Source organism: Apus apus, chromosome 3 (genome assembly GCF_020740795.1).
Source record: "Apus apus isolate bApuApu2 chromosome 3, bApuApu2.pri.cur, whole genome shotgun sequence".
Classification (NCBI taxonomy): domain Eukaryota; kingdom Metazoa; phylum Chordata; class Aves; order Apodiformes; family Apodidae; genus Apus; species Apus apus.
In genome coordinates this window covers 95,575,213-95,599,051 of record NC_067284.1, presented here as the reverse complement: position 1 = coordinate 95,599,051, position 23,839 = coordinate 95,575,213, and the positions used below count along the sequence as shown (strand labels likewise).

The 23,839-nt window shown below is 39.5% G+C and overlaps 1 protein-coding gene across 4 annotated transcripts in view; it reads right to left on the bottom strand.

The window, feature by feature from the left end:
* Positions 1-23,839, bottom strand: part of LOC127382222 (SAM and SH3 domain-containing protein 1-like) — a 555,361-nt gene that overhangs the window by 78,477 nt on the left and 453,045 nt on the right. For all 4 annotated transcript variants that reach the window (XM_051613541.1, XM_051613538.1, XM_051613537.1 and 1 more), the window contains one exon: positions 21,862-21,990. In XM_051613541.1, the coding sequence (XP_051469501.1) occupies positions 21,862-21,990 (129 nt within the window). The remainder of the gene's footprint in view (positions 1-21,861; positions 21,991-23,839) is intronic.

The following is a 23,839-nucleotide window of genomic DNA, read 5'->3' as shown; positions in this document are numbered from 1 at the left end:
GCAATGCTTCAAACAGAGAAGCAAAAAGCCCTGAAAATCAATCCACCAACTGACTTGTTCTTAACTTTTTCCAAAGCACATGATGACACTAGACCAGATAAGTTACACTTGTATTCATAAATTATTTCATTTCTCTCATGTTTCCCTATCTGTGACAAGGACCCAATTCTAGCTCCTTGTAAAAAATGCACAACAAATGTATATATAATGAAGCAGAGGCCTGTTTCAAATCACAAGCAGCTCACTAGGATTTTAAAATGCAAAAAATCAAGCTTAAATAAGGTGAGAGCGTTGATCTTTATCTTTACAGTTAAAAAAATCCAAACAAACCACAACTAAATTGCCTCCCAGCTGTCAGCTTGAATTAGACATTATTCATTACATAAACTCAATTATTAGCCTTTTATATTAACAGTTTTGTTTGCTCACTTATTCAGGACCCTTCAGTTCTAATTAAGAAACAACTTTTACCACCACAACACTACACGTTTCAGAAGGCGTGGACTGAAAGGATTGTCACAATTCTTTTGCAGCTGTGCCCTCTGACGAGGCCTTGGAATGCCCGCAAAGATTCAAAATGTTGCTACCGCTGTTTAGGGATTAAATTGTGAGGTTATCTCAGTACATCACTCCCACTCCAGACTCTTTGCTGGCTATGCAAGGTATCTGCTGTAAGAACTGCTCTTCACGGCAATTGCCTATTTGCTGCTAAATTAATCTGTTTTCTTTGCACGTCCTTGGCTTCTCTAGCACTGGTAAATGCTTGTCTTTTATACCATTCCTTTCTCTCACTTGAAGACTGTGTTTGAGGACAAAAAGACATTTTGCAGTTTACTGAAAAACAGAAAAACCTTAGCTAGACAGAATGAAGAATGACTGACCTGTTTGCTTTAATATATTTAAAATCAGGTTCTTGGTGGCTATAAATGTGCTTGTGTGTAATAATTTTCAACAAGCTTGAAAAAAGTGAAACTATTTCAATTAGCAGTCCATGTAAAATAGGATGAGTTACAGGAAGAAGGTTTAAAGGCTGGCATGCAAGGCCGTTTCCCTCTTTCCATCTGCGTCTCCCATCTCTCTAATTCTGATACACTGCATGCCATAATTTTTTATGTCCTCCACACCAGGGGAAAGGAAAAGTCTTCAAAGAGGAAAAAGGTCTCGTACAGAGTTTCCTTCTGTATATTTTGCACTTAGCACCGCCTCAAGTAGAAGATTTGCCTTTTTTTTTTTTTTTTTTTACTATACACTGTCCGAGTCTCTGTGGGTGTGGGACCTACTCCCAGGGGATTTTTCCACAGCTACACACTTAGATATGTGATTTATGTAGTGACCATGAAACACACAATGCACTACTATTCCCAGAAAGGGAAAAACTAAACAAATAGCCACTCAACCTTGAGACTATGCCTCCCACCAGGTCAGCCACTGGGTTCACATCTGGTGTACTGCTTTGAACTCTCTCTTTTGTACCACTGAAGAGCAGATCAGCAGCTCCATAGGTAAAATCTGGAACAGAACACTGTGATGGTCCAAAGGGAACGTGGCACAAAGCCCAAACACACAGGAGACTTCAGAAGATAGTGCTCCTTGGGAGGAAACAGCTTAAGACAAAATCAGCAGTGCAGTGCTGATGTACGTGTAGATTAAACTTGACATTACTCAGACTGCTATGGTCTTCCAATGGACAGCAAGACTCCTCACACCTACCATTCCTTCTGCAATAAATTAGCTCAATGCAGCACTGAGTGACTCTGTAGTTCATTCAGTGAATCTACAAAAAAAAAGATTCCTGTTACATTATTTTCATGTGCTCTTGCTGCAAATACTCTGAATAAGCATCTCTCAGATTTAGAAGCCTGAACTGGAATGACCCAGACTATAAAATAAAAGTAATAATAATAATAAAAAAGTAAAACGTAGCTATTACTGGTGCCTGTTCTGCCTCAAATTGCCTCCTGCAAATGCCCAAAGACAACACGGAGCATTGTTTATTACAAAGATAAAAAGCACATCCCCTGAGGGTGGGAACCCAAGCAGAAAAACCCAAACCCACCACAAACACAGCATAAAAAGTAAAGGGCTTCTCTTCTCACCTTCTGTGAACAGCATTCCCAAAACAGAGAGGGAGAAATCTAGACACTAAAAATGCTAATTCCCGCTTGCAGTTCTGCTAGTGGCTTTCTATATTATCTCAAGGGAATTACTTAAACCCTTTGTATCTCCATACATTTGTCTGGAAACAAGAATTCTTACCTACTGCATGGATTTGTCAAAGTTTTTGTGAAGCTGCCTGAACACCTCAGGAAAGACATTGGTGTCCTGCGTTTGCAGGTGATGGTCAGCAACACAGGGAGTCCCAACTCAAACTATGACGCACGGCTGGCTGCCCAAAGAGTATTCTGGGCTGCTGCAACCACCCTATTGCCAAAACCAACCTTGAAAACCATCAATGACATGATCGTCTGAGAAAATAACCAACACTCTGCGACTGTCTCCCACTTAGTTCCAGATAAACCTCTCTCTCTCCATATTCTTACAGGGATGCATATATGGTGGTTTTGCCTTTGTTTTTTTATTAGATAGACTAGATTTTAATTAGACTTGATCACTAGAAGCAGGGTAACCAGGGGGTCCAAGAAAGCAGGATGACAAGACAGACAGAGAGGAGCTATTTTTACAAATAGCACTTGTGAAAGCAAAGTTGGCAAAGGCCCCAGCAAACAGATGAAGTCTTGTTCAGTAGGTTAAATAACTCACCCTACCTTATGTAACTGCATGCCTGCTGTCAGGTCCTCAACTTTTAGAGTAAAATTTTGTATAGCAATCCAATTCCCTGAAAACTCACTTCATTAAAACTGAGCATGCCAATTTGACATAACATCTGTAGATGTTATAATTCTGATCTATGCAGCAATTAATTATTTGCTCTTCATCAACTCTGGCTCTGATTCCACATACACATGAACAAGGAGCCCTGCAGACTTCCTGGACTGTGACTTTATGTCCACCACTCAAAAAACCACAACTGAATTACCCAATGTAATTTGCCTCCTAAAACTTCCCTTGTTTTGAAAAAAACACGTAACAATTGTGCTCTGAAAGCAGACTTTGAGGAGAATGTGTCAGCAGTTAGCATTATCCCCCTAATTAAAGCACCATATTTATGGTCTCCACCAATTCCCTCTGTAGCCATACTGTCATTGTTTCTATAGGCCAATTTCACAGTATATGCAAATGTTTCCATATTATCAGCCCTGCCTTGCTGACGGCTTAAGATTAGGTGCTCATCTAGCAATACAAAGGAGACTTGGCTTTGTCTGCCATATATTAATGAGAAATGGGAACACAGAGAGCCTTCCACTGCTCCAGAAAATAATCTCTCCTGACTGCACAAGAATGTTACCTTTTCTTGATTATTTCAGGGCACAGCATTATGAATATACTTTTTTTCCCTCCTTCTTCTGAGCTAGCATCCCATAAACACAATGCCCTGAATTTTTGTTGCAACTCCTTCAAATGCTAATTTATGTTCCTCTGGTGATTGTTGCCCTCTGCACTTGGACAGCTTTTCACATATAGCTGAACTAATGTCCTGATATTTTCATCAAGTTCAGAGAATTGATTGTTACTTTCAATACTGAGAAGCTTACTTTGTTTTCTTGCCATTTTGAGAAAATGTATTGTGGCAAATGAAAATCCAGAAATGGCCTGCAGCCAACTGTCAAGAAAATCTGGAAACCAAGAGCAGCTGAACATCCTGGATGCCCAACACCAGGACCACCACTTCACCACTCAGCTGTGTTACTTCTCAGTGTTACTGAAAAAGGCATCGTTTGTTATTACGTAAAACTCGATCACTGTCCCATCACAGGCTGGATCCACATCCAGCCAAGAGAACTGAGTTTGTCAATAGGTGCTGGGTCAAACCCCAAAGTCTTCCAACAGAAATGATTTAACTTCTGTACGCCTCTGTTCAAGCATCTGTAAAATGGGTACTTTAGCATCCAGCTTTGTGCAATGTACAGATGAAAATCACAGGTAACAATAATCTGTCTGCATACACAGCAATATCATGGGACAACAAAAGTGAGTCCTCCCAGTGCTGCAGATAAAAAGGCTGCGCTCGTCATGGCAGCTGCAATCCATTACCTGAAAAGGTGTTTTCAGGAAGTGATGTCATGATGTTCGTGAAAGTCTGGACTTACTTTACATGATATGCTCCTATAATTCTGAAATTATTTTTTTTAGACACAAATCAAGTGACTACCACAGAAGTACCTTTCCTGCATAGTTTTAAACTTTTTTTTTTTTTTTTTTTTAATGAAGAATGGTATTTTCCACAGAAAAGGAGGGGGGAAAAACCTCATGAAAGTAACTTCAGCAGCAGTGTTTGGTCTATGGTACTCTTTCATATTAGTGAAAACCAGATCATAAAACAGCCTGTGAACAAAACAAGTGGCAGACAAACAGCCATATTAAAAACAATAGAGTTTTTCCTATAATAAGACACATTTGGGATATTGTTTTTGAAATAAAAACTAAATCAGGACTTCAAAATACAATTCCATAGAGCAACACAATGTCTGCCAATGGGAAATAAGTTACATGAATAATTTTGTTTCATAATTATATCATTTCAATCTATGCAATATACCATGATATTTGATTTCAAAGTCAACAGGCCACTAGGAATGCAACTGCACTTGTTTTTTCAGTGTATCAGGAAAATATAAAACCATATACAAAAAAGCAGGTATTAATACTACATAATATTGACAAAAAGCAATAAACTTTTTTGGTTTTTACAGCTCAGTTCCACCAAACAGAAGGTTGGATGGGAGGCACGTTACTGTCTGAGCTGAACTCTTATTTTTTCTTTACTGTTGCAAGCAATAAATAAAGCCTTCAGGGTTCAAGGAGTTAATTACCAAATTTATGGAAGGCTGCATTATAGGAATCAATAAATGATGACTAAAGGCAGCATTAGGAATACAACTTCATAGTATTGGCAACTCCATCTGAGAGAATGGCAAAAAATTCTATGTAAGAAGCATATACCAAATCAATGGAATATAATTTGCATTGAATTAACTTTATATTTTGCACATGACCTCAATGCAGAGACAGGTTAATTTCTCTCCCATCATTTTGCAAGGTCACATTTAAAGACAGGGGATTCTTAGGACCCTTCACTGTCACTATTACTTGCAGACTGACCCTTTCTTAAAAATATTAACAGTGGCATATGCTTTCAGGAATTGAAAAATGTCTACATCAATTAAGACGACTGAAAGAGCACATAATGGGACTGATCAATCAAAACCTGCCACCTCACGACCTTGCCTAATTTTTGCCCAAGCTAGCATGATCTATATAAATATACACATATGTATTTTATATATATATACAAATATACATATTAGATCAATAAATATATGTTTGATCTCTGCTGATGGATCGAGTGAGAAAGGTACAAAGAGAGACTGTAGTCTACTTCTGTTACTAAGGAGTAAAGAAGAAGACACTGTCCTTATCCATTAGAAGACAAAGGTTGTTTTCATATAAGGCTCCATTCTAGAAAAATAAATATGTCTATCTGCTGCACCACTGTTAGGGAAATAACTGATGAAAAAGCAGGTTATTCTGGCTTAATGTTTGGAAATCAAATGCTATTCAATATGGAGAACTGAAAGGTACTGCATTTAAACAGAACTACACAAAGGGTTCCAGGGTGGGGAACATCTGGAGTTAAAAGGTTGGCAGAAAAGGATGCAGGGATTACCATGAATCATAAACTAAGCATGAGTCTTACTGTCATGTCATTGTGTAAAGAATCATTATTGTTCTAGAAATACAAACAAGAAAATGGTGTGCTACCAACCCTTCTGCTCTAGACAGTCCTGCTAAGACCTCAGGTGCAATCACATACTTGGTTTTTGGTACTGTCATTCCAAAAAGAGGGCGCAAATTTATTACAGTTCAGAAAAAATAAACATTGGTATTTGTTAATGGCCTTCCAAAAACTGATGTTGGAAATTAGCACTGTTTAACCTGTGGAAAGAAAACAAAGAGAAGAAAAAAAAAAAAAGGAGCGGGGGAGGAGAAGAACATAATGTCCTTCATAAATACAAAAAAGTTGCTGTAAAGAACACAATTTCTGGCATCCATGGAAGGCCATGAAAGTTAAAGACAAATGTCTGTAAGGCACCAATAGAACCACCCAGTGGTAAGGACACTAGAATAGTTTGCCTAGGGAGACAGCAGAATTAACATGCTTGAACAGTTTTAAGTACAGGTCAGAACAACCTCTGTCAGGAATGATAAGCAAAGCTGAATCTGTCTTGGGGCAAAGGACGCGCCAAGTGATTTCTCAACATTATAAAATGAAGCCAAGGTAAGTTCCATGAAGTACAACAGTATTAATAAACACAGACTGAGGTAGCAGAAAACTTTTAAAAAGTATGTTTGGTAACCAGTAACAAAAAATTCAGATATTGCTATAATTTTATTTCACTTTTGGTTTACACATTTCACATACAAGTACAAAGAGCATCTCCACTCCTCCATTTGTAGTAACAAGCAATTTTACCCCAGAGCAGGTGTTAGAACCATCATTTGGTGTGGCTGAGATGCAGACTGCTTACTGTGATATCTAATCCAAAACCGGGAGAAGCTGGATGTACCGGGTGAATTTTTTAATTTATTTTGTGTTTCAAGAGACATTTTACAATTGCACCATCCTCAACTCATCAGTCTTCCAGGGGATGTTTTTGCACAGACTTTTCATTTTTTACATTCTATTGCTGTTCTGCAGAAGTAGCGTAGCTGCTTTCACAAAGCCCTGCTCTGCATGACAACATACAATTCAGGGAGATAGTATGAGAAAGAATAAGGAACATGGAAGTGTGGAAGAAAAGTATGGTGCAGGACACATTCAAGGAAAAGGAAAAATAAAGCATGTGGTACAAAGTGAAAGCAGAGAGGGCGCTGTGAGGACTCTTCTGAGTACTGGGTTGAGCGAAAGGGCTGTGAAGCTCTGAAAAGATGCACAGGTGGACTGAAATGAGGAAGGCAAGAGGGCACAGGGTGAGCAACTAAGGGAAGGAAGAGGAAGACTATAGGGACCAGTAAGAAGAACAGCCTTAAGAACAAAGATGGTGTCACTGAAGGAAAGTTATTACAGATAAAAGATGGAGACTCCTCCCATAGCTCTGAGACTCCTGTAACATGGCAATACAAAGGCACTATATGAATATCACTGAGGGACAGCGATGTTCGATCTGGAACAATGCAGCTTCCTCAGGTGTTTTATCCTACATCTCCCTGAGAAAGAGGCTGACAAATCCAGCGTTGGTAACCAAAACTTCACCTGCAGGTCGGTAGCTCTGCAACAGTTCTGTAAATAAAAGCCTTACTTTCAAACCCAGAGATGAAAACCACCAGAACAGTATAAATGCCTAACACATAGTAATACAGCATGACATTCTCGATTTTAAACATATCTTGCCACTCAACATAACTGCATCCAAGTTGCTCTGAAGCTGCTGGTAACAAAGGGCACAAAAGACTGACAAGCTTATGTTAAAAAAAAAAAAAAAAAAAAAAAAAGGTTCTTTTGCATGAAGCCCCTTTCTGCAGGCTTGTAAATTCTTACTCAAAAAAGTTTACCATGTTCTGAACGTGATGAACCAGGTTAAGAAACAGGTCCAACCTCTTTAGGCCTCACTCACCTATCCAGTCCTCAGATGAGGAACTGCAGCTACTGACACCAGGATTCATGCCAACTGAAGTTAATTTTCTTAGTATGACATAGAAGAATTTTTTTTTCACAGTTTCTCAACTCCAGCAAACCTGGAGACGCAGAGAGTCCATAAGCTCCTTAAAAACTTCTAATACGCCACTTTTTATTAAAAGAGCTGTTAAAATGACATTAAATACTCATGAATCACACTTGTTCTCAGGAAGCCTTAATTTCATTTTCACTCTGCTTTTCAGACAGCTGAAAAACCAATTTATCTAAGATAACCTTTTAGCTTTCCAAACCTCCTTTGGTGTTGCTATTAGCTGTTAAGTGAAATATGCCATTTCCCTTCTGTTAAAGGGGTGAGACAAGAAACAGCTCATCTTATATCATTCCATTTTGGGTGGTTTGGGGATATGAGTAATGCAAGAATATGTGCTATGAGATCAGCATTTCTGTGTTACAAGTGTTACATTACCTAAAACATTGCCACAGTAAAATATGTGTTCATATAGAAAAGGTATTACATGAAGGTTGCCAAGAAATTTTTAGGTTTTACTCATTGACAAAGTGTCTCTCCTAGCAAGTAAATGAACCTCATAATTTCAGAGTGGCCCTCAGGTAAGAGAGATCAACCCAGAGGGAATTGCATTAGCAGTAAGAAACAGAATGACCCCGTCTTATGTATAAGATTAACTTTTTAAAGTTTTTTTAAATACTTTATTTTGTTAAGAAGGAAATTGTTAGGCTTCAGGTCCTGGCAAACTGCTGTGACCTCATTCAGAAAACACTGTACTACTATTTTCAAATCTGCTAGAGGGTAAAAAAGGACTGTGGTCATAAAATAAGGGAAATAGGTTTTAAAAAAATCTACACTCCAGAGATAATGAAAAAAAAAATTCAAGATCACTAGCTTTTTAAGAGAATCCATAAGCTTGTAGGTAGAGATTTGAAAAATACTATAACCATCTCTAATGAAAACTTTCATACCTGAAGCACAGTTCAAGGGCTGCTACTGTACAACCAGAAATATTCTTTCAACAGAATCACCTCAAACTATCTAAAAGATAATGATAGAATACTCTTTAGTGCTAGGAGGACTCCAAGATTTAGTAGAGAAGAGCTAAAAAAGCCATTTATGTTAAAGGCTGAAAGGAAACACAACCTGTAACTTGGTATAAGCCAAATTACCTTGAGAGACAATTGCAAAGCCTTGCCCAAACTATACTAATTTTACTGTAAAAAAAAAAAAAAAAAAGAAGAAAAGATCAATTGTGTTTGTACTATTTAGAGAAAACAATAAATATTTCCTATTCTATGTAGCATGGATATAGAAGAAAATACAAAGAGTGTTTCCTATTGTACTTTGCTATGCTTCCCATGAAAGTGGCTTTTGGCAAAATGCCCACTCTGTAAACTTCACTATGGACCTTAGATTTTTTATATCATTCACTCAGCTAAACTGTCTTCCTGCTTTCTGCCTGAACTGTGGTCAGGAAGATATGTCTATTTTTTGTAGTTTTTAAAAGTAGAAGAAATGCATTAAGGGTGCAAATGCTAGGGATATTCATGCCCTGCCATTGCTCTAAATTAAGCTTTAATTCAATAAATACCTTTTGTATTTCAGGATCTTCTTAGGTTTTCACTGAAGTCATGCAGTTTATTCTTCAGAGTTAACAGTTTAAGTCCTATTAATCTGTGAAGCTGGACTAAGAAATGGCTAACATCAATTTTATTTTTTCCCCTAGGTGCTTTCAAGTGTATGAAACATTACAAAGAATCTGGTATATCTTTACTCTTTTTCAGCTGTTTCATTTCTCCTTTCTCATTCATTTAATCTGAATTTGCAAAATTTCAGGGCAACCTATTGCAGTGGAAATCAGAGCCTTGGCTATGGCTCACTGCTTCTCCTGAAGTACCTATCACGCACAGGTCAAAAGTGCTCTTCAAAAATCTCCTCCTTTGACCTGATGACTCATCAAATTTAGCCTGCCTTATGGCCAGTGACCGTGACAGATTCACAACAAAAGAGTGCACCACTGAGTGATGATGTTCTTGGCAAGCCATGACATCAATTCCAGCTCTAACTCTCAATAGAATTGCAACTGCCTTAAAACAACCAAAGCTGTGCTACCATAGTGAGTGTTGCATTTTTATTATTATTACTTACCATATTTTTTAAGTTACACTGTTACTTCTTCCTCATCAACACAGCTAGTTCAGGGCCCATATAGGCAAAAATTACTTACTGCTTTGTGGCACTTTTTTCCCTTGCAGCCAGAGTGCATCACCTGTTTTTCTTTACCCTAGCTTTGTTTTCTAGTGAACTACTCACTGAACCTTCTAGCACTTCATCCCTCACCCTTGTGAGCAAGCAATGACCAAACTCCCTTCTTTTAACTTCTTTCACCTTAAAAAGACAATGAGAGGTTTCAGCTGGGACACCTGCTTCAGACTCTCTCGGATTCCTCATTCTGCTCTCCCCTGCCCAAAGCTGAGGCTCCTTTCTTCAGTACTTGTCATCTCCTGTGCCTGAAATGTTTTAAGTATACCAACAAAACCTACAAGACGAGTAAAACTGAGCAAAAAGCTCCAAAGGGCATGTCCAGTTGCCAAGATTTATTTTAAGCTCTCTTCCCACCTAGCCTTCTTTACTCCCTGTGGCCAGCAGGTCAAGGCAGGTTATCCTCCCCCTCTACTCTGCCCTGGTGAGGCCTCACCTGGAATACTGTGTGCAGTTCTGGGCTCCCCAGCTCAAGAAAGACAAGGAACTACTAGAGAGAGTCCAGCACAGGGCCACTTAAGTGATTAAGGGCCTGGAGCAGCTACCATTTGAGGAAAGGCTAGGAGAGCTGAGTCTGTTTTGCTTAGAGAAAAGGAGGCTGAGGGGGGATCTCATCAGTGTTTATAAATATCTAAAGGGCAGGGTCAGGAGGATGGGCCTAGACTCTTCAGTGGTGTCCAGTGACAGAACAAGGGGCAACGGTCACAAACTGGTAAAGGGTAGGTTTAACCTAAATATAAGAAAATAATTGTTCCCTCTGACGGTAACAGAGCACTGGAACAGGCTGCCCAGAGAGGTTGTAGAGTCTCCATCCCTGGAGACATTCAAAACCTGCCTGGACATATTCCTATGTAATCTGTTCTAGGGGATCCTGCTCTAGCAGGGAAGTTGGACTAGATGATCTTTAGAGGTCCCTTCCAACTACTAATATTCTGTGATTCTATGAAAAATTTGGTGAGAAAAATTCATGGCTACTTAGCTTTTATAATAACTGTTTACCTTTAATTTGTTTATTGACATGTTTTTAACAACATGTCTTCCATGTCTAACTACCCCTTGTCATTCAGTCATGGAAAGCTTCCTGAGATACTATTTCCCTGTTACCAAAGTTTAGCCAATCATGCTGGTTTTCCACTTCCATTGTTTAAAGAAATTTTGAAGAACATTAACTGACTGCTACAAGCTATTTGTATATTTCAAGAGCAAAGGTGTAAGTTTACAGGTACCACCTGCAATTCAATAGCTACAACAAAACTAAGCTACTAATGCTAAAAAATACCACTCAGTTCAACAGAGGAAAAAGTTACCAAGTCCCCCAAAATGCTCCTCCAGCCTAGTATTAAGATACACTCTAGTCTTGCTGTTAACTTGGAAGACTACTCATAAAGAAAGAGATCAAGGGAGATAATTTGCCTGCTATTGTCTATCCTACTAACAAGAAGTTATCCAAACTAGTTATGGAGTCAAAAACAGCAATCAAGAAAAATAAAACTTGATGTGGTTCCTTTTTAGAGTATCATTCTGATGTGAAGTAACCAAAATACATATAATAATGAAAAAGGAGTGAAAAACCATTAGGCTGAGATTCACATTCCTCCACTGTTCCTAATAAAGCTGTTGAATGCTGTTTAAGGTATTCTAATTATTTAACCTGCAAGTGAAGAAGAAAAGATTCACTAGCTTTGTGAAGAAGACTCCTGCCTGGAAGATGAGATACTGGTATCTCCATTGGTACAACAGGAACTGTTTATATATGCAAATAGGGTTGATCAATAGATAAGGTTGCTAGAACTACAGAATATTAAATTGCAGGGCACTCTGCTTCAAGGTAGGAGATAAGAACTCAAGTTTCCTCAGGCAGAGGAGAGAACCAAATCCTGGCTTTCTCCACTGCTGGATCAAACCACCCTCCTGCTACTTTGCACACTGCAACCTTCATTTCTCATACATTCCCACAGGTGTTTAAAATCAAGCATTTTGTTTGGAGCTTAACGAAATGGCATTTCGTTCAGCCATCACCAGTTAATGTTATTCCAGTGAAACTAAGGTGTTGTTGAAGAAATATAAGCCTGCTCCACAGTGAAGTAGCACAGCTCTCTGCGTTTGTATCAGCATTATCCTTACCATACAACAGACAGTCTTTCAAAGTAGGAGCAGGACAGTAGAAGACATGACTGGCAGTGAGCCACTGACCAGTAGAGCTAGATTCTTCATCAGAACCCCCCACTCCAGAGGAAAATAGGACCATTCTCTGAACGATGCGAGACTGGGAATGCTATAATGTTCTGGCACAATTTGAAGATATTTTTGGTCTCTTTAAAGTGTGGGCTAGGGGACTGGACTTCAGGTTTGAGCCACAGGTGACCCAGACTGTCTTCACTCACTGCCCATGCCTTGCTTAATTAGCTCTCAGCTTAATTAGCTGTAAACTGGGGTAGACCCCAAGTAACATCATTGTCTGTTACTAAGTTGTTCTGAATTTACCCTAAAGTTTGTGTTATGCCGTTGAAAACTTACAGAGGCAGAATTACAGAATTATATAGGTTAATCTTTATGAGCAGCTGAATCTCAGGGAGGTTAGTCCTAAATAGGGATAATGGTACTCAAAGTACTAACCTCAAAGGATTAAAAAAAAAAAAAGCTAATTAATGTTTTTAAAGGGTTTTGAGGGTGGAAAGTGCTATACAAAGGAGAAATAAAACTGTTTTTGTGAGCTTGTGTGTATGCTAGCACCTAAGGCTCCAATTATGTGGCTTTCAATAGTTAACCACATGAACATAATATAAAGCAACTGACTTCTTTCTTACTTCTTATTTGCATGACTTTCAGCACCTCCCACATGCTGCAAAACTTTAAAAGCTCTCTCTTCTGTCAAAATGGACTTGAACTATGGCTTAACCTGGGCTGAGCTACCAAAACAAGGAGAAACCTGAACAGGTCTGTAGATGCACCAAGACAGAAAGGTGACTGAAACCTGAAAAATCTGCCCCATTTGGAGGTGGAGGGTGAAGGGGAGATGGACATCTTTCAAATATTGTTTGATTTATCAGCCTAGTTTGCCTTAAAAGGAAGCTTCCAAGTTCTGATTTTTCTTTTGCCAGCTTTTTTATCATCCTAATTTATCTGGATAGCTTGTGAATAAAGCCTTATATGACAAAAAGTTTGTCTGCTTTTCCACAGATATATCCAGGTGTTTAATAAGACACTATTCCTGCAAATAATGCCTTCTTTACATCCTTAAATGAGCCTGGGTACACAACCAGAGTGTCAACTATTTTCACAAGGAGCCTAAACCAAATGATTATAACTGTGGTCTTATCAGGAACTTCAACAGCAACAGGAAAAAGACAAACAAAAAATTACCAGTGTGTGTTTTGTAAGGAACTTATGGATTCAAAATTTTGTTAATTAATTCAAGTCTTTAATTAGTTTCTAATCCATGACTGATTTTATTCATCATGCCCAGCATCACAAGAAATTAATCCTTCTGATAAGGTACTGAAATTGAATCATTTTGTAAAACAGCACCCATTCATTTCCCTACATATGTTTTTACAGGATTTTTGCCTTCCCCAGCTCAATTTGCATGAGCAGCCAAAAAATACTTAGATTCAGGGAAAACCGGATGTAGGAATCCCAAATTACTTAGTTCCCTTATGTAAGATACATCTGCAATCTAAACTATAAATCAAGAGGGATATGACATATGGGAGTCAAGAAGAGGTGTTTCAGCTGATAGCCATGTCTTTTTATTATTTTTGTGGAAAACAGACTGATCAATCATCAAAGAAATCGCATCTCTTCAAACTGCTTAAGTTCTCCTTCAAACACAAAATTCACAGACCATTTTGTTTGAAACAGAGCATTTCTCTTGTGTGCTTCAGGCAACACTGCTGAAACAGGAAACCTACACAACACAGAGAAGATAATGCATGGAGAGATCAAAGGAGAGTAGCTGTGAAGAATCAGAACCTGCATCATGAAGAGCAGGGCCAGGCTGGCAAAAAAACCCAAACAAACAAAAAGAAGAAACCAACTCCTTTGAATTCGCAGATGGAGACTTGCCTTTCCTCTGGGCATCTTTGTTGGAAGAGAATCCTTCAGCTCTGGAGAAACAGATGTTCCAAAGTACATCCAGATGTGCACAAATACTCATGATGTGTTTCTTATTCTCATCACAACATGCTCTTGTATTCTTGATTAAGACCTGTTTGTTTTCCCTGATGACCTGCAAGGCTGTTATAGTTCTTACAAGCGTGGTTTTTAAATACCTCAGTAACTTCAAGACTTCCTCTCGAGCAATATCCTTACTATTCCTTGAGGATCTGGAGTGGTGTTGCTCTACCTAAGGACTTTGAAGAAGTGCAAGCTAGTGCAGCTTGACACCTGAAATCACCATCAGCAGCCTTCAGCATACAGAGCTGGACTGGAGAGCAGTGGATGGGGGACAGGAGGAGAGTTCATAGAGGCTGTGTGGGGATTCAGGCTGAATGACAAAAAGGAGTAATCTTTATACAAGACATTACACCTCCTAGGATCATTCTTCTGTTGTTTTAGCTTTGGCCACATTACGAAGTCTGACACGCTTCTGACCCAGCCAATACACATTACTGTTCTTCCCAGAATAATACCACTCAGCTGGGCACTGTGGACTTCTAGCAATATGGGAATGGCAAGCTGGGCTGCACACCACAGGAACTGTTCACCACAGAGTTTGGGTGTTTGGGTTTTTGTTTGTTCTTTGGTTTTTTGGGGGGTTTTTTGTGTGTTTGTTTTTCCTTAGTTTTTTTTTCCCTTCAGAGATGCACCTTCTTAAATGACAATTTAATTTGCATTGATTTTTAGCAATCATATCCTTGGCAATGAAATTTACCTAATGGTCCAGATAGCCTGATGCTGTACATTTTGTTTTCTGCTGTCATTTTTTAATTCAGAGGAGAGAAAGGACAAAAAAAATACACAGAGGGAGCCAAAGGCAGTGAACATCCTCCCTCCCAAAGTCTTCAGGCTCCCATGAGATTAAATCAGTTAATACAAATTTAGTCTGTCAGTTCCAGCAGACCCACACTGCTTCTAGGATAAAAGAACAGCACAGTAAGAATATATTCAACTGATCTTTGGTTCAAAGTAAAAGTCCTGCTGAATGTAAAGGTACAAGAAAATCACTACAGATGATGCTAACGGATTAAGAATAGTTAGAAAAACATTTATAACACTAAAGAGAATTTATTCTCTCCACAATTACCAATCAGACTACCAGAAGAAAGTTATCTTTTCTATTTATACCAAATATTTTATTCATAACAGTATTGCCAATTCAGAAAAAAAACACAATTAACTTTGACAACCTGTTCTTCCCATAACACCGACACTGCCAAAAATACAAACATTTTTAGAAGACCGAAGTGTTAAAACTGAAGATCCTGCTCCAAAAAGCAAGGACCCTCCAAACCTATGAAAGGAAGATATAAGGTCATCCAACCCACCACAGCTGCACAGCCTGCTGAGACTCCAACCTATGAAGTCTGCCTATAAACAGACAGATTTTGCTTCAGGGATTGCTCATAGATGGGCTTCCAACAAAAACAGTGGTGAGACTGCAGGAGATCATTAGCTTACAGAAAGTTGAGAGATTTTTACTTAGTCTGCTAGTACTAAGCAGACTAAGAATTGTTTAAGAATGGAATTCACTTCGCTGCACGTGGAACAAACCTTACTTTATTTTGACGCTTAATGCTAGCTCTGTATTTAAATGCCTTTGCTGTCTTGGTGTGTGATACATGAGACACTAAAAATAGCCCATTTGTCCTAGAAGTTCCACTGTGTCTACCTTTGAAAAGCTCCATTAATAATGAAAAAATCACTATTAATTTCACTTATGAAGATAAAGCCTAAAATATTCAGAGATTGAGACAAGGTAAATCTCTATTATGTTTTCTGTGTAAGTCTACTTTATGCACCTTGTATTACAGCAAAATCCTCTCTATTTCACCTGCAGGAAAAAAAATATATATACTTGAAAGTCCATGTATTTTACTGCTACCTTTTCTTTTGTGTGTCTGCCTGATAAGGCCTGGAAACTTTCCAAAATTTAGGAAGTCTTATCTGTGTGTTCTCCAGCTCCATTTTTTGTGCTGTAGATACCTTTTTAATCTGACTCAGATGTTGTTTATACTTTGGAGGGCCTCTTGCAGCCAGCAAGACAAAACAGTGGGATACTGTTCCAGCAAGATACGGAGGTGTCTTCTCAGGACAAAGGTAAAAACAGCCAATATTGCATTTGCAACACAGAGCTGATCACTTCATGGCAGGCAATAAGCGGTCTATTTTAGGATCCTGATGTTTTACTGTATGTAAGATGCAGATGTTAGATGTATGTTAGAGCAGGCACATAGAGAGTCCACAAAGATGTTCAGTATCATAAGTGCAGCTTCAGTGGCTAATTCCCACGGAGATTTCCTAAATACACATCAATCACTGACTGCAACAGTTCTGGGTATTTTAGTCTCTTTCTGTGAAGGCTGACTGGTTTCTCAAGTAGTCTTATGATATTGCCAACCAGCAGTACCATATGAGCCAAATACACCTCTATAAATGTTAAAGCCTAATTACTCTATCACTCACATTATTACTCTACTTTTGCCACTTCCCTCCACTCTGCCTTGCTGGACACATACCATTTATGTGGGATAACATTATCTAGACAGCCTACTCCACTTGTAATCAAACTACTGGTTGCTGTGCACCTTTCAAAACCATGCACAGCCAAAACTTATGATGACTAGATGCATGTTGGGCACAAGGCAAGAAACTTACAGTGGTTTTACATTAATTTCTGTTTTTTTTACTTTTTGTGTGTACATGGGCAGCTACTGCAAAAACACGTGGGACTGGGCAAGTCACCCAGTCAAAAACATGCACTGTACATTACCACGATGTATATAGAAATTCTGAACAATTTCCCTTCTATTTATTGAAATTAATTAAATGGAGAAAAAAAAGAGTATACTTGTATGCCTTATAGCCTTTCCAGTGGCATTCATTTCAATTTATGAAATCTACGAGTCAATAGATGAATGCAGCTTCTCAGTGCCACAATCATAGCTGTCAGAGCCCATCAGGAAAACTCAAGCTGTTCTTTGACTTCAAGATCATCAGCTACAATACAGACCTTGGCAGCAGCACTTAGCTGGCTGCTGTCAGTGACGGATGAGACAACAGAATTCAGTTTGCTCTTTCACAGCTATATCAACGCTGTCCCACCCTGCTGATAGGCAAGGCAAACCTGCTTTTGTCTGTGAGCCAGGCAGATATGATCCTGAAGACACCAAGGAAGCAGATATGAGCAGTAACAAGGTGCCACCCTCACAGAATCACTTTTCTGGCTATAACTGCATTTTAGCAGATGTCCAGCTCAATTCTAGCAGTGATACATCCATTATGGGCCTGAAAATCCACTCTGTCTACTCCAACTGCAGTTTCTTCTTGGCCAAAAAACCACATGGCACACAGCAATAGGCCAAATGCTAGGAAACGTGGGCAACTCCCATGCTGTTCACAAACATTAATGTCCAAACCCAAGCACATTCTCCATTAGAAAAACAGCAGCAAAATTCCAAACACAAAGAGCAGTTATCATGGTTAGGCACAACTAACAATCCTTGACAGCACTGCCATTTGGAAAAACACTCTGTTTTCAGCTCCATCTGCAGCTACTGTTTTGTTACAAGATATGCTGCTCTCACAAACAATTTAAGTGATTTTTTAATTTTATTTTATTTTTAATACAACTCCAGAGCAGGATATCTAGACTGAAATGGCCATGCTCTGGTAGGAAAGGTTGGAGAGCTGATTAGAAAGTACAATATACAATCAAGGTATCAACACTCGCTCCCAAACAGCTTTAAATTATTTAAAAGTGTACAGAAGCAGCAATAAACAGTTCATATTTCTGTCCTTCCAGTGGAAATGCTACAAAGGGCAATCTGGGCAAGCCAGCATTAACGACATGTTCCTGGCAAAGCTCTGCAGCTCAGGCACTTCTTTGTTAGTACACTGCTCCTCCTAGCATAGCCTCTCTGGGCAACTTTTAGAGGACGCTTTCACCCCTGGGGTGACCCATTCTTTCTCTTTGTTCAGACCATTCAGTAAAAGCAGCTTCAAACCTAACTTCAGCTTTTCGTGTTTCTGCTACGTATTAATTGCTCATACTGCATTTCAGACAAAAACATCAGAACCGCCACCCAAAAATCAAGCTGCAGTCTCCCAGCTACATCACAGCTGCTGATCGCCTGATCTTTCATGATTAGAAAATCTGAAGATGTATCCCAACACCTTTTGCTTTATGAAATTTTTGGCACATGGGATCTGCAGCTTTGAGATAGCTGTGAACAGAGACTCTCCCAGCTGCCCCCTTACTCCTCATTAAGACCTGATATCAGTGCAGGGGTTGGGTTTATCCTATGGTATCTCCTTCTCATGATTCAGTAACCTTCACTCCAGTGAACCCCTGGCAACTTGCACTAAGACTACTGCGTATCAGCTCTGCTCTAGCACTTAGCTAAAGAGAGGGAGAAGACCATTGGGTGGGGGGCACTAGGAAGAGCAGAAGTACTGCCCACCTCCAGCTTTGACATTACTACATTGCTGGGAAGAGAGGGCATACAGACAGTACTACCCCTCCTCACCTCTGCTAGGAGAGTACTGTACAACAGAGCAAAGCCAGACTAAACTAACAGCCCAAAAATACTGCATAATAATTTGGGAGCTGCATATATTTGCCATCTGCTGCATGTATTTTGCTATCAAAGCATACCTGGGATATGCTACGGAGCTGGCACTTCCCCCAGCATTACTCCCCATTCACTGTTCCAAAACCTCTGCAAATACACTACTTTTCCTCAAGCTGTAAAGAGAAAAAAATATTCATCAGATGAGTCACTATTCTGTTTTGTCTTTCACATTAGTAGTTTTGCAATTGCCTTGGCAGATGTGCTGTTTAAACCAGCTCCTGTTTCTACAGCAGATTATCAAGAGGCTTACTACTCTGTCACACCAAAAATGCATTCTAGTCAACATGGCCATTTCCCTCTTCCTGTGTACCCAAGTCAAGCCCACCTACTTATTGGTGAGAGCAAGTTTCAGCTGCAGTCAGCACTGTTTGGATGCTGCTGTTGTGGAAGCAAGCTAATATCTATACTCTGTTGTGTTATCAGCAGAACGGGTATCCGATGTCCAGAAACTGTATTATAGCAGTGATGGACTTAAAAATTGAGCACTAATTTCATTTTCGATTGCAATATCTTCTCTCTGACCTGACAGTTCAATAAGTCATCACAAGACTACCAGAGTGAGAAAACTCAATGAGAGCCACTGAAGAGCAATCTCCAGGATGCCTTTTCACACAACCACTTTCTCTGACTACAGCTTCTCTTGAGCAGAATGCGCTAGTGAATCACTTACTGGTCTGTCTTGGGTTACCTCACATCTATTTAAACCAGCGTGAAGCTCTGCACCTTTGATGTGAGTTAATTAAGCTCATATGGCTTTCCCCAGCCTGGCTTCTGCAGTCTCGGAAGTGAAGGAAGCCAAATTAGGCCCACCTGTCTAAATGGAAGGGAATCCTGTCCTGCCATAAGGCATGCTTCATTACACAGCACAAGAGCTGCCTTCCAAGAGCACCAGAAAAGGGGGTTTCATTGTGGTCAACACCAGCAATGAATACCCCAGAATATCAGGTATATCGAGCCGAGGGGCGGGGCTTGACAAGAGCTACAATTCTGCGCCATCAGCTTCTTTGCACAGAAGCTTCAAGGGTCTGTCTACAAAGGGATTTCCTGCAATAACTTCTTATTTAACACTTGGAACTTCTTGGCATCAATAGATCTGCAAAATAAGTTTTGGGTTGTTTTTTCATTTAAAAACAAAAGAATTAATTAGCACACTTGAGTAGGGCAGAGCAGGTGGTGCTCTGCCTTGATCCTGCAGCCATTCCTTGTGCAACTCAAGTTTGTGGTCTGTACAAACTCTAGAAGCCTCTCAATTGTTAAATTGGAATCCCAAGAGGAAAGAAAGCTGCCTTAAGTAATCCATGTCATCAGATGCAGCTGCTAAAGAAAGGAGACAAACCACTCCCTGTTACTAGTCAGTGCTAGCAAAAGTAGAAGACACAATTATACAACTCCAACTCCCAAATTTATCTTAAAGGTATTGGCCTTGTAAAGGAACTGCAGAAGAGTGATCAGATCCCATGCTAGCTGTGCCATACGGCTGTGCCTCAGTAGAGGTATTATTAACCATACTTTTGTTATGCATTTCTGTACATGATATCCAGAAGTTACCCCCACAGCAAAACTATACGTGACAACAAATATCATTCTTTCAGTAACTTGTTTTCTGCAAGACAAGACTTGAAGGAAGTATCTGTAAGGCTGTATGTAAAAATGTATATTATTGGGAAATACAACACTAACAGCTGACAGCTTTTTCACTGTCACGGATGAGCTTTATGAATGTTATAAAAACTAACAAAGAAAGTGTACAATGAAAAAGCACGGCAATCAGTAATACATACATATACACCCTAAGCATCAACAAACATTTACTGAAGTTACGGGACAGTACGAAAATTGTCCAACAAGTAAAAATAAGTCATACTTTTGTGATAGGCCCCTAAAAGGTTCCTTCTTAAACCTAACAAAAATGAGGTATGAGATGACTTGCACAAAAATTAGTTTTGGCTAAAATGGGACTCACCAGGGAGTCTACACAACTCAAAGGGTGAAAAAACCAGCTAGTTGAGCTTTAATAGTAGTGTTTATTGTACTACACTTTGAGGCCAGTTAGAAGCAGAGCAGTAAAGGGGTCTATCCTGTTAGAAAGCCAAGAAGAAAACAGAGGGCATCCCATCAAGGTAACAGATGATGTGCACCTCAGACTGCAGTCACCACAGTTGAGTGAAGGGCTGCCATTCAGAGTGGCCTGGCAGGAAAGCTTATTAAATTCAACTTGGACAAATGCAAAGTCCTGCTCCTGAGGAGGAGTGAGCCCATGAGCCAGCACAGGCTAGGGACTGGCTGGCTGGGCCAGCCTGCTCTGCAGAAAAGGCCTTAGCACACGCCAGCAGCATGCCCAGGGCAGCAATGACTGCCAGCAGCATCCCACAGCGTGTCAACAACAGTGTAGACAGGAGATGGAGGGAAGTGATTCTTCCTCTTTCCCTGGAACCTGTCAGGCCATCCTTGGACCACCATCTCTGGATCTGCAGTCCTGTGTGCCAGGCAGGTATTGATAAACTTGAATAAAAGTTGGATTAGAGACCCGGAAATTCGACGACCCCATCTGCAGGTTCTGTAATGTGTAATAAAAGGGGGAAGGAGTTCACAAAATTGAAGACTGCTTACATTTGGGAGCCTGAAACCAGTATTTACACCTTGGAGTTCTGAGAAGTTTGTACAGCACAACTGAAAAACAGCACACAGTTTTGCTGTGCCCATGCTGGGAGCATCTTGGAGCAGGGAAACAGTGCTTTCATCAGACACTACATTGTCTCAAAGAGTTGGGTTTGCAAGCAAATGTGTGCAAGCAAAATGTAATTAAAGAACAAAGAAATGCAGGCTCTAAGGCTTAACTAATCATAACAAATGCCTAGAAAAAAATACTAATCCTGCTAATTTTCAAGCATTTAATTGAGTTGGCTGAAATATTTGTGTGCGTGAACACAGTCACATATAGTTATTCCTCTGGGTAGGACTCTTCAAGCTGAAATACCGATTCTTTATCTGGGGCATGAATGGCAATCATTTGCTAATGAACTCATAACTTCACTACATACCATATCAAGGTCCTGGGAAACTCTCCGTTTGCGCAGCTCTTCCATCCTCTCGCAGACATCCGTGAAGCAGGTGTTATAGTAGTCTGCATACTGCTGTGCCAGGTCATCGATATTTCCCAGCGACCCATCCTAAGGTGGAGACAAGGAAAAAGAAAGGACATTAATCAACTTTAAAAATCTAATTTAAAGGTAACACCACACTCAGAGGGACACTCCCTGCAGCACGTCCAGCACACAGCTCTTGCATCATCCTCTTAATCCTTAGCCCTGAGTATGTAAGAACAACTGTATATTTTCAAACAACAGTACCACAGTAGCTCTTCAAAAACAGGCGAGTCCTTGCTAATTCCTACACAGAGAGAGAAGGCAGGGACAGCACTACACAGTAGAGGAACAGTATATCCCTAGGCACTACCTATCTCAGCTCCCTCCACCCACATATATTCATATTCCATCTGGTTCTCCCAAGCAGCTGCCCACTCATCCAATAACCAGTCATTACATTTCACTGACTTTATTTACGTGGGAGTAGCACTGCTATCCTTGACAATGACTAACAGCAGTTTGAAATATTAACTTCTTGCTTATAAGCACAATCAGCTGGACTGCAGGCAGTTGTAGCCAAACAACTTTAAGAGGCAAGTTTATGCCACCCACCAAGCACTCTGCCAATTGGTCTTTTCAGATACATTGGAGGCAGAAACATGGTTTGATTGGTCTCAAATGTCTGCCTTGCGAGGCAGGATTCCTCTACCCTGTTGATAAAACGACTATAGCCAAGAATGTAATTGTAATTATCTGATGGTTACAGTTAAAATTCATGTTTTTAAAACTATGGATAAATAAGGGAAAATAGCCCAATCCCCCTTAAAAAAAAAAAAAAAAAAAAAAAAGACAAAAGACAAACTCAACAAATCAAAACCAGCCGTAAGACGTCATTCTAAAGTTCAGGTATGTATGCCACAGAGGGCCAGGTGAGGGCAGGGTGAATTAACAGGGTTTTTTCATAAAATATACACACACTTAAAAATAGGTTCAAAAGAGGGGATCGAGTAATGTTGTTTCTCTATTTGTCTGATTTATGAAATAACATGTATGTTACTGCATACATTATTTAAAAGGTTACAATCTACTCTTTGGGCATATTCTGAGAAGAATAAGAATACACTGTAGCTTGTTATTTCATTCTTGCTGTTATTAGATGCAACACAGATAGATATAAAATTATGCCTTGAATATTGAGGAAAAAATTAACAACTGAGGAATAATTTTTAAATAATTATGCTAATAATACACATAAATTGCAATGCAGAATTTTAGCATACAAGCTAGGAGGAAATCCTTTAATTAGAAACCACACCTTACTGAAACTGTTGCCAACTGGAAATACATGATCCTGCTGTTGGGGTTCGTGACTACAGACCTTTTTAATCAAGCATCACTTCCAGAGAATTGGAAAAAACATTTCAATTAAAACCAAGGGGAAAGGCTGTTAAACCTCAGGCTCTGTAAAACCCTCTACATTTTAAAAATGCAACTCCACACATGGATCAGTTACCTCAAATTTCCCAGGAAGTTTTGTAGAGGTCATGTTTCCAAAATTCAGAACAGCGTGCAGTTTCTTAAAACTACCATGTACAGTAGAGGTGGAAAACAACTTGCATGTCACTTGTTGGAGCAGCAGAAGCAAAATAACTACACTAAATGTGTATCTATACACAGAACTCCCTCTATACATACCTATTTTTACTGTACTTTCCATGTCTCAACCTGCCAAAGACCTTAAACGGGAGATGTTTCGAATGTTAAAAGATCAGGTTCTCTATTTGAGAACTTTTAGCTTTCCAGAGTTTTGGACAAACAACTTTCCACACCACTAAGCAAGTGTGTAGATCACAACGACAAAACAAGAGCATCTTTGAGAGCACAGCAGTGCTATCCTGCCTTTTCACCAGTGCAGCAGCACTGCCCAGTCAGT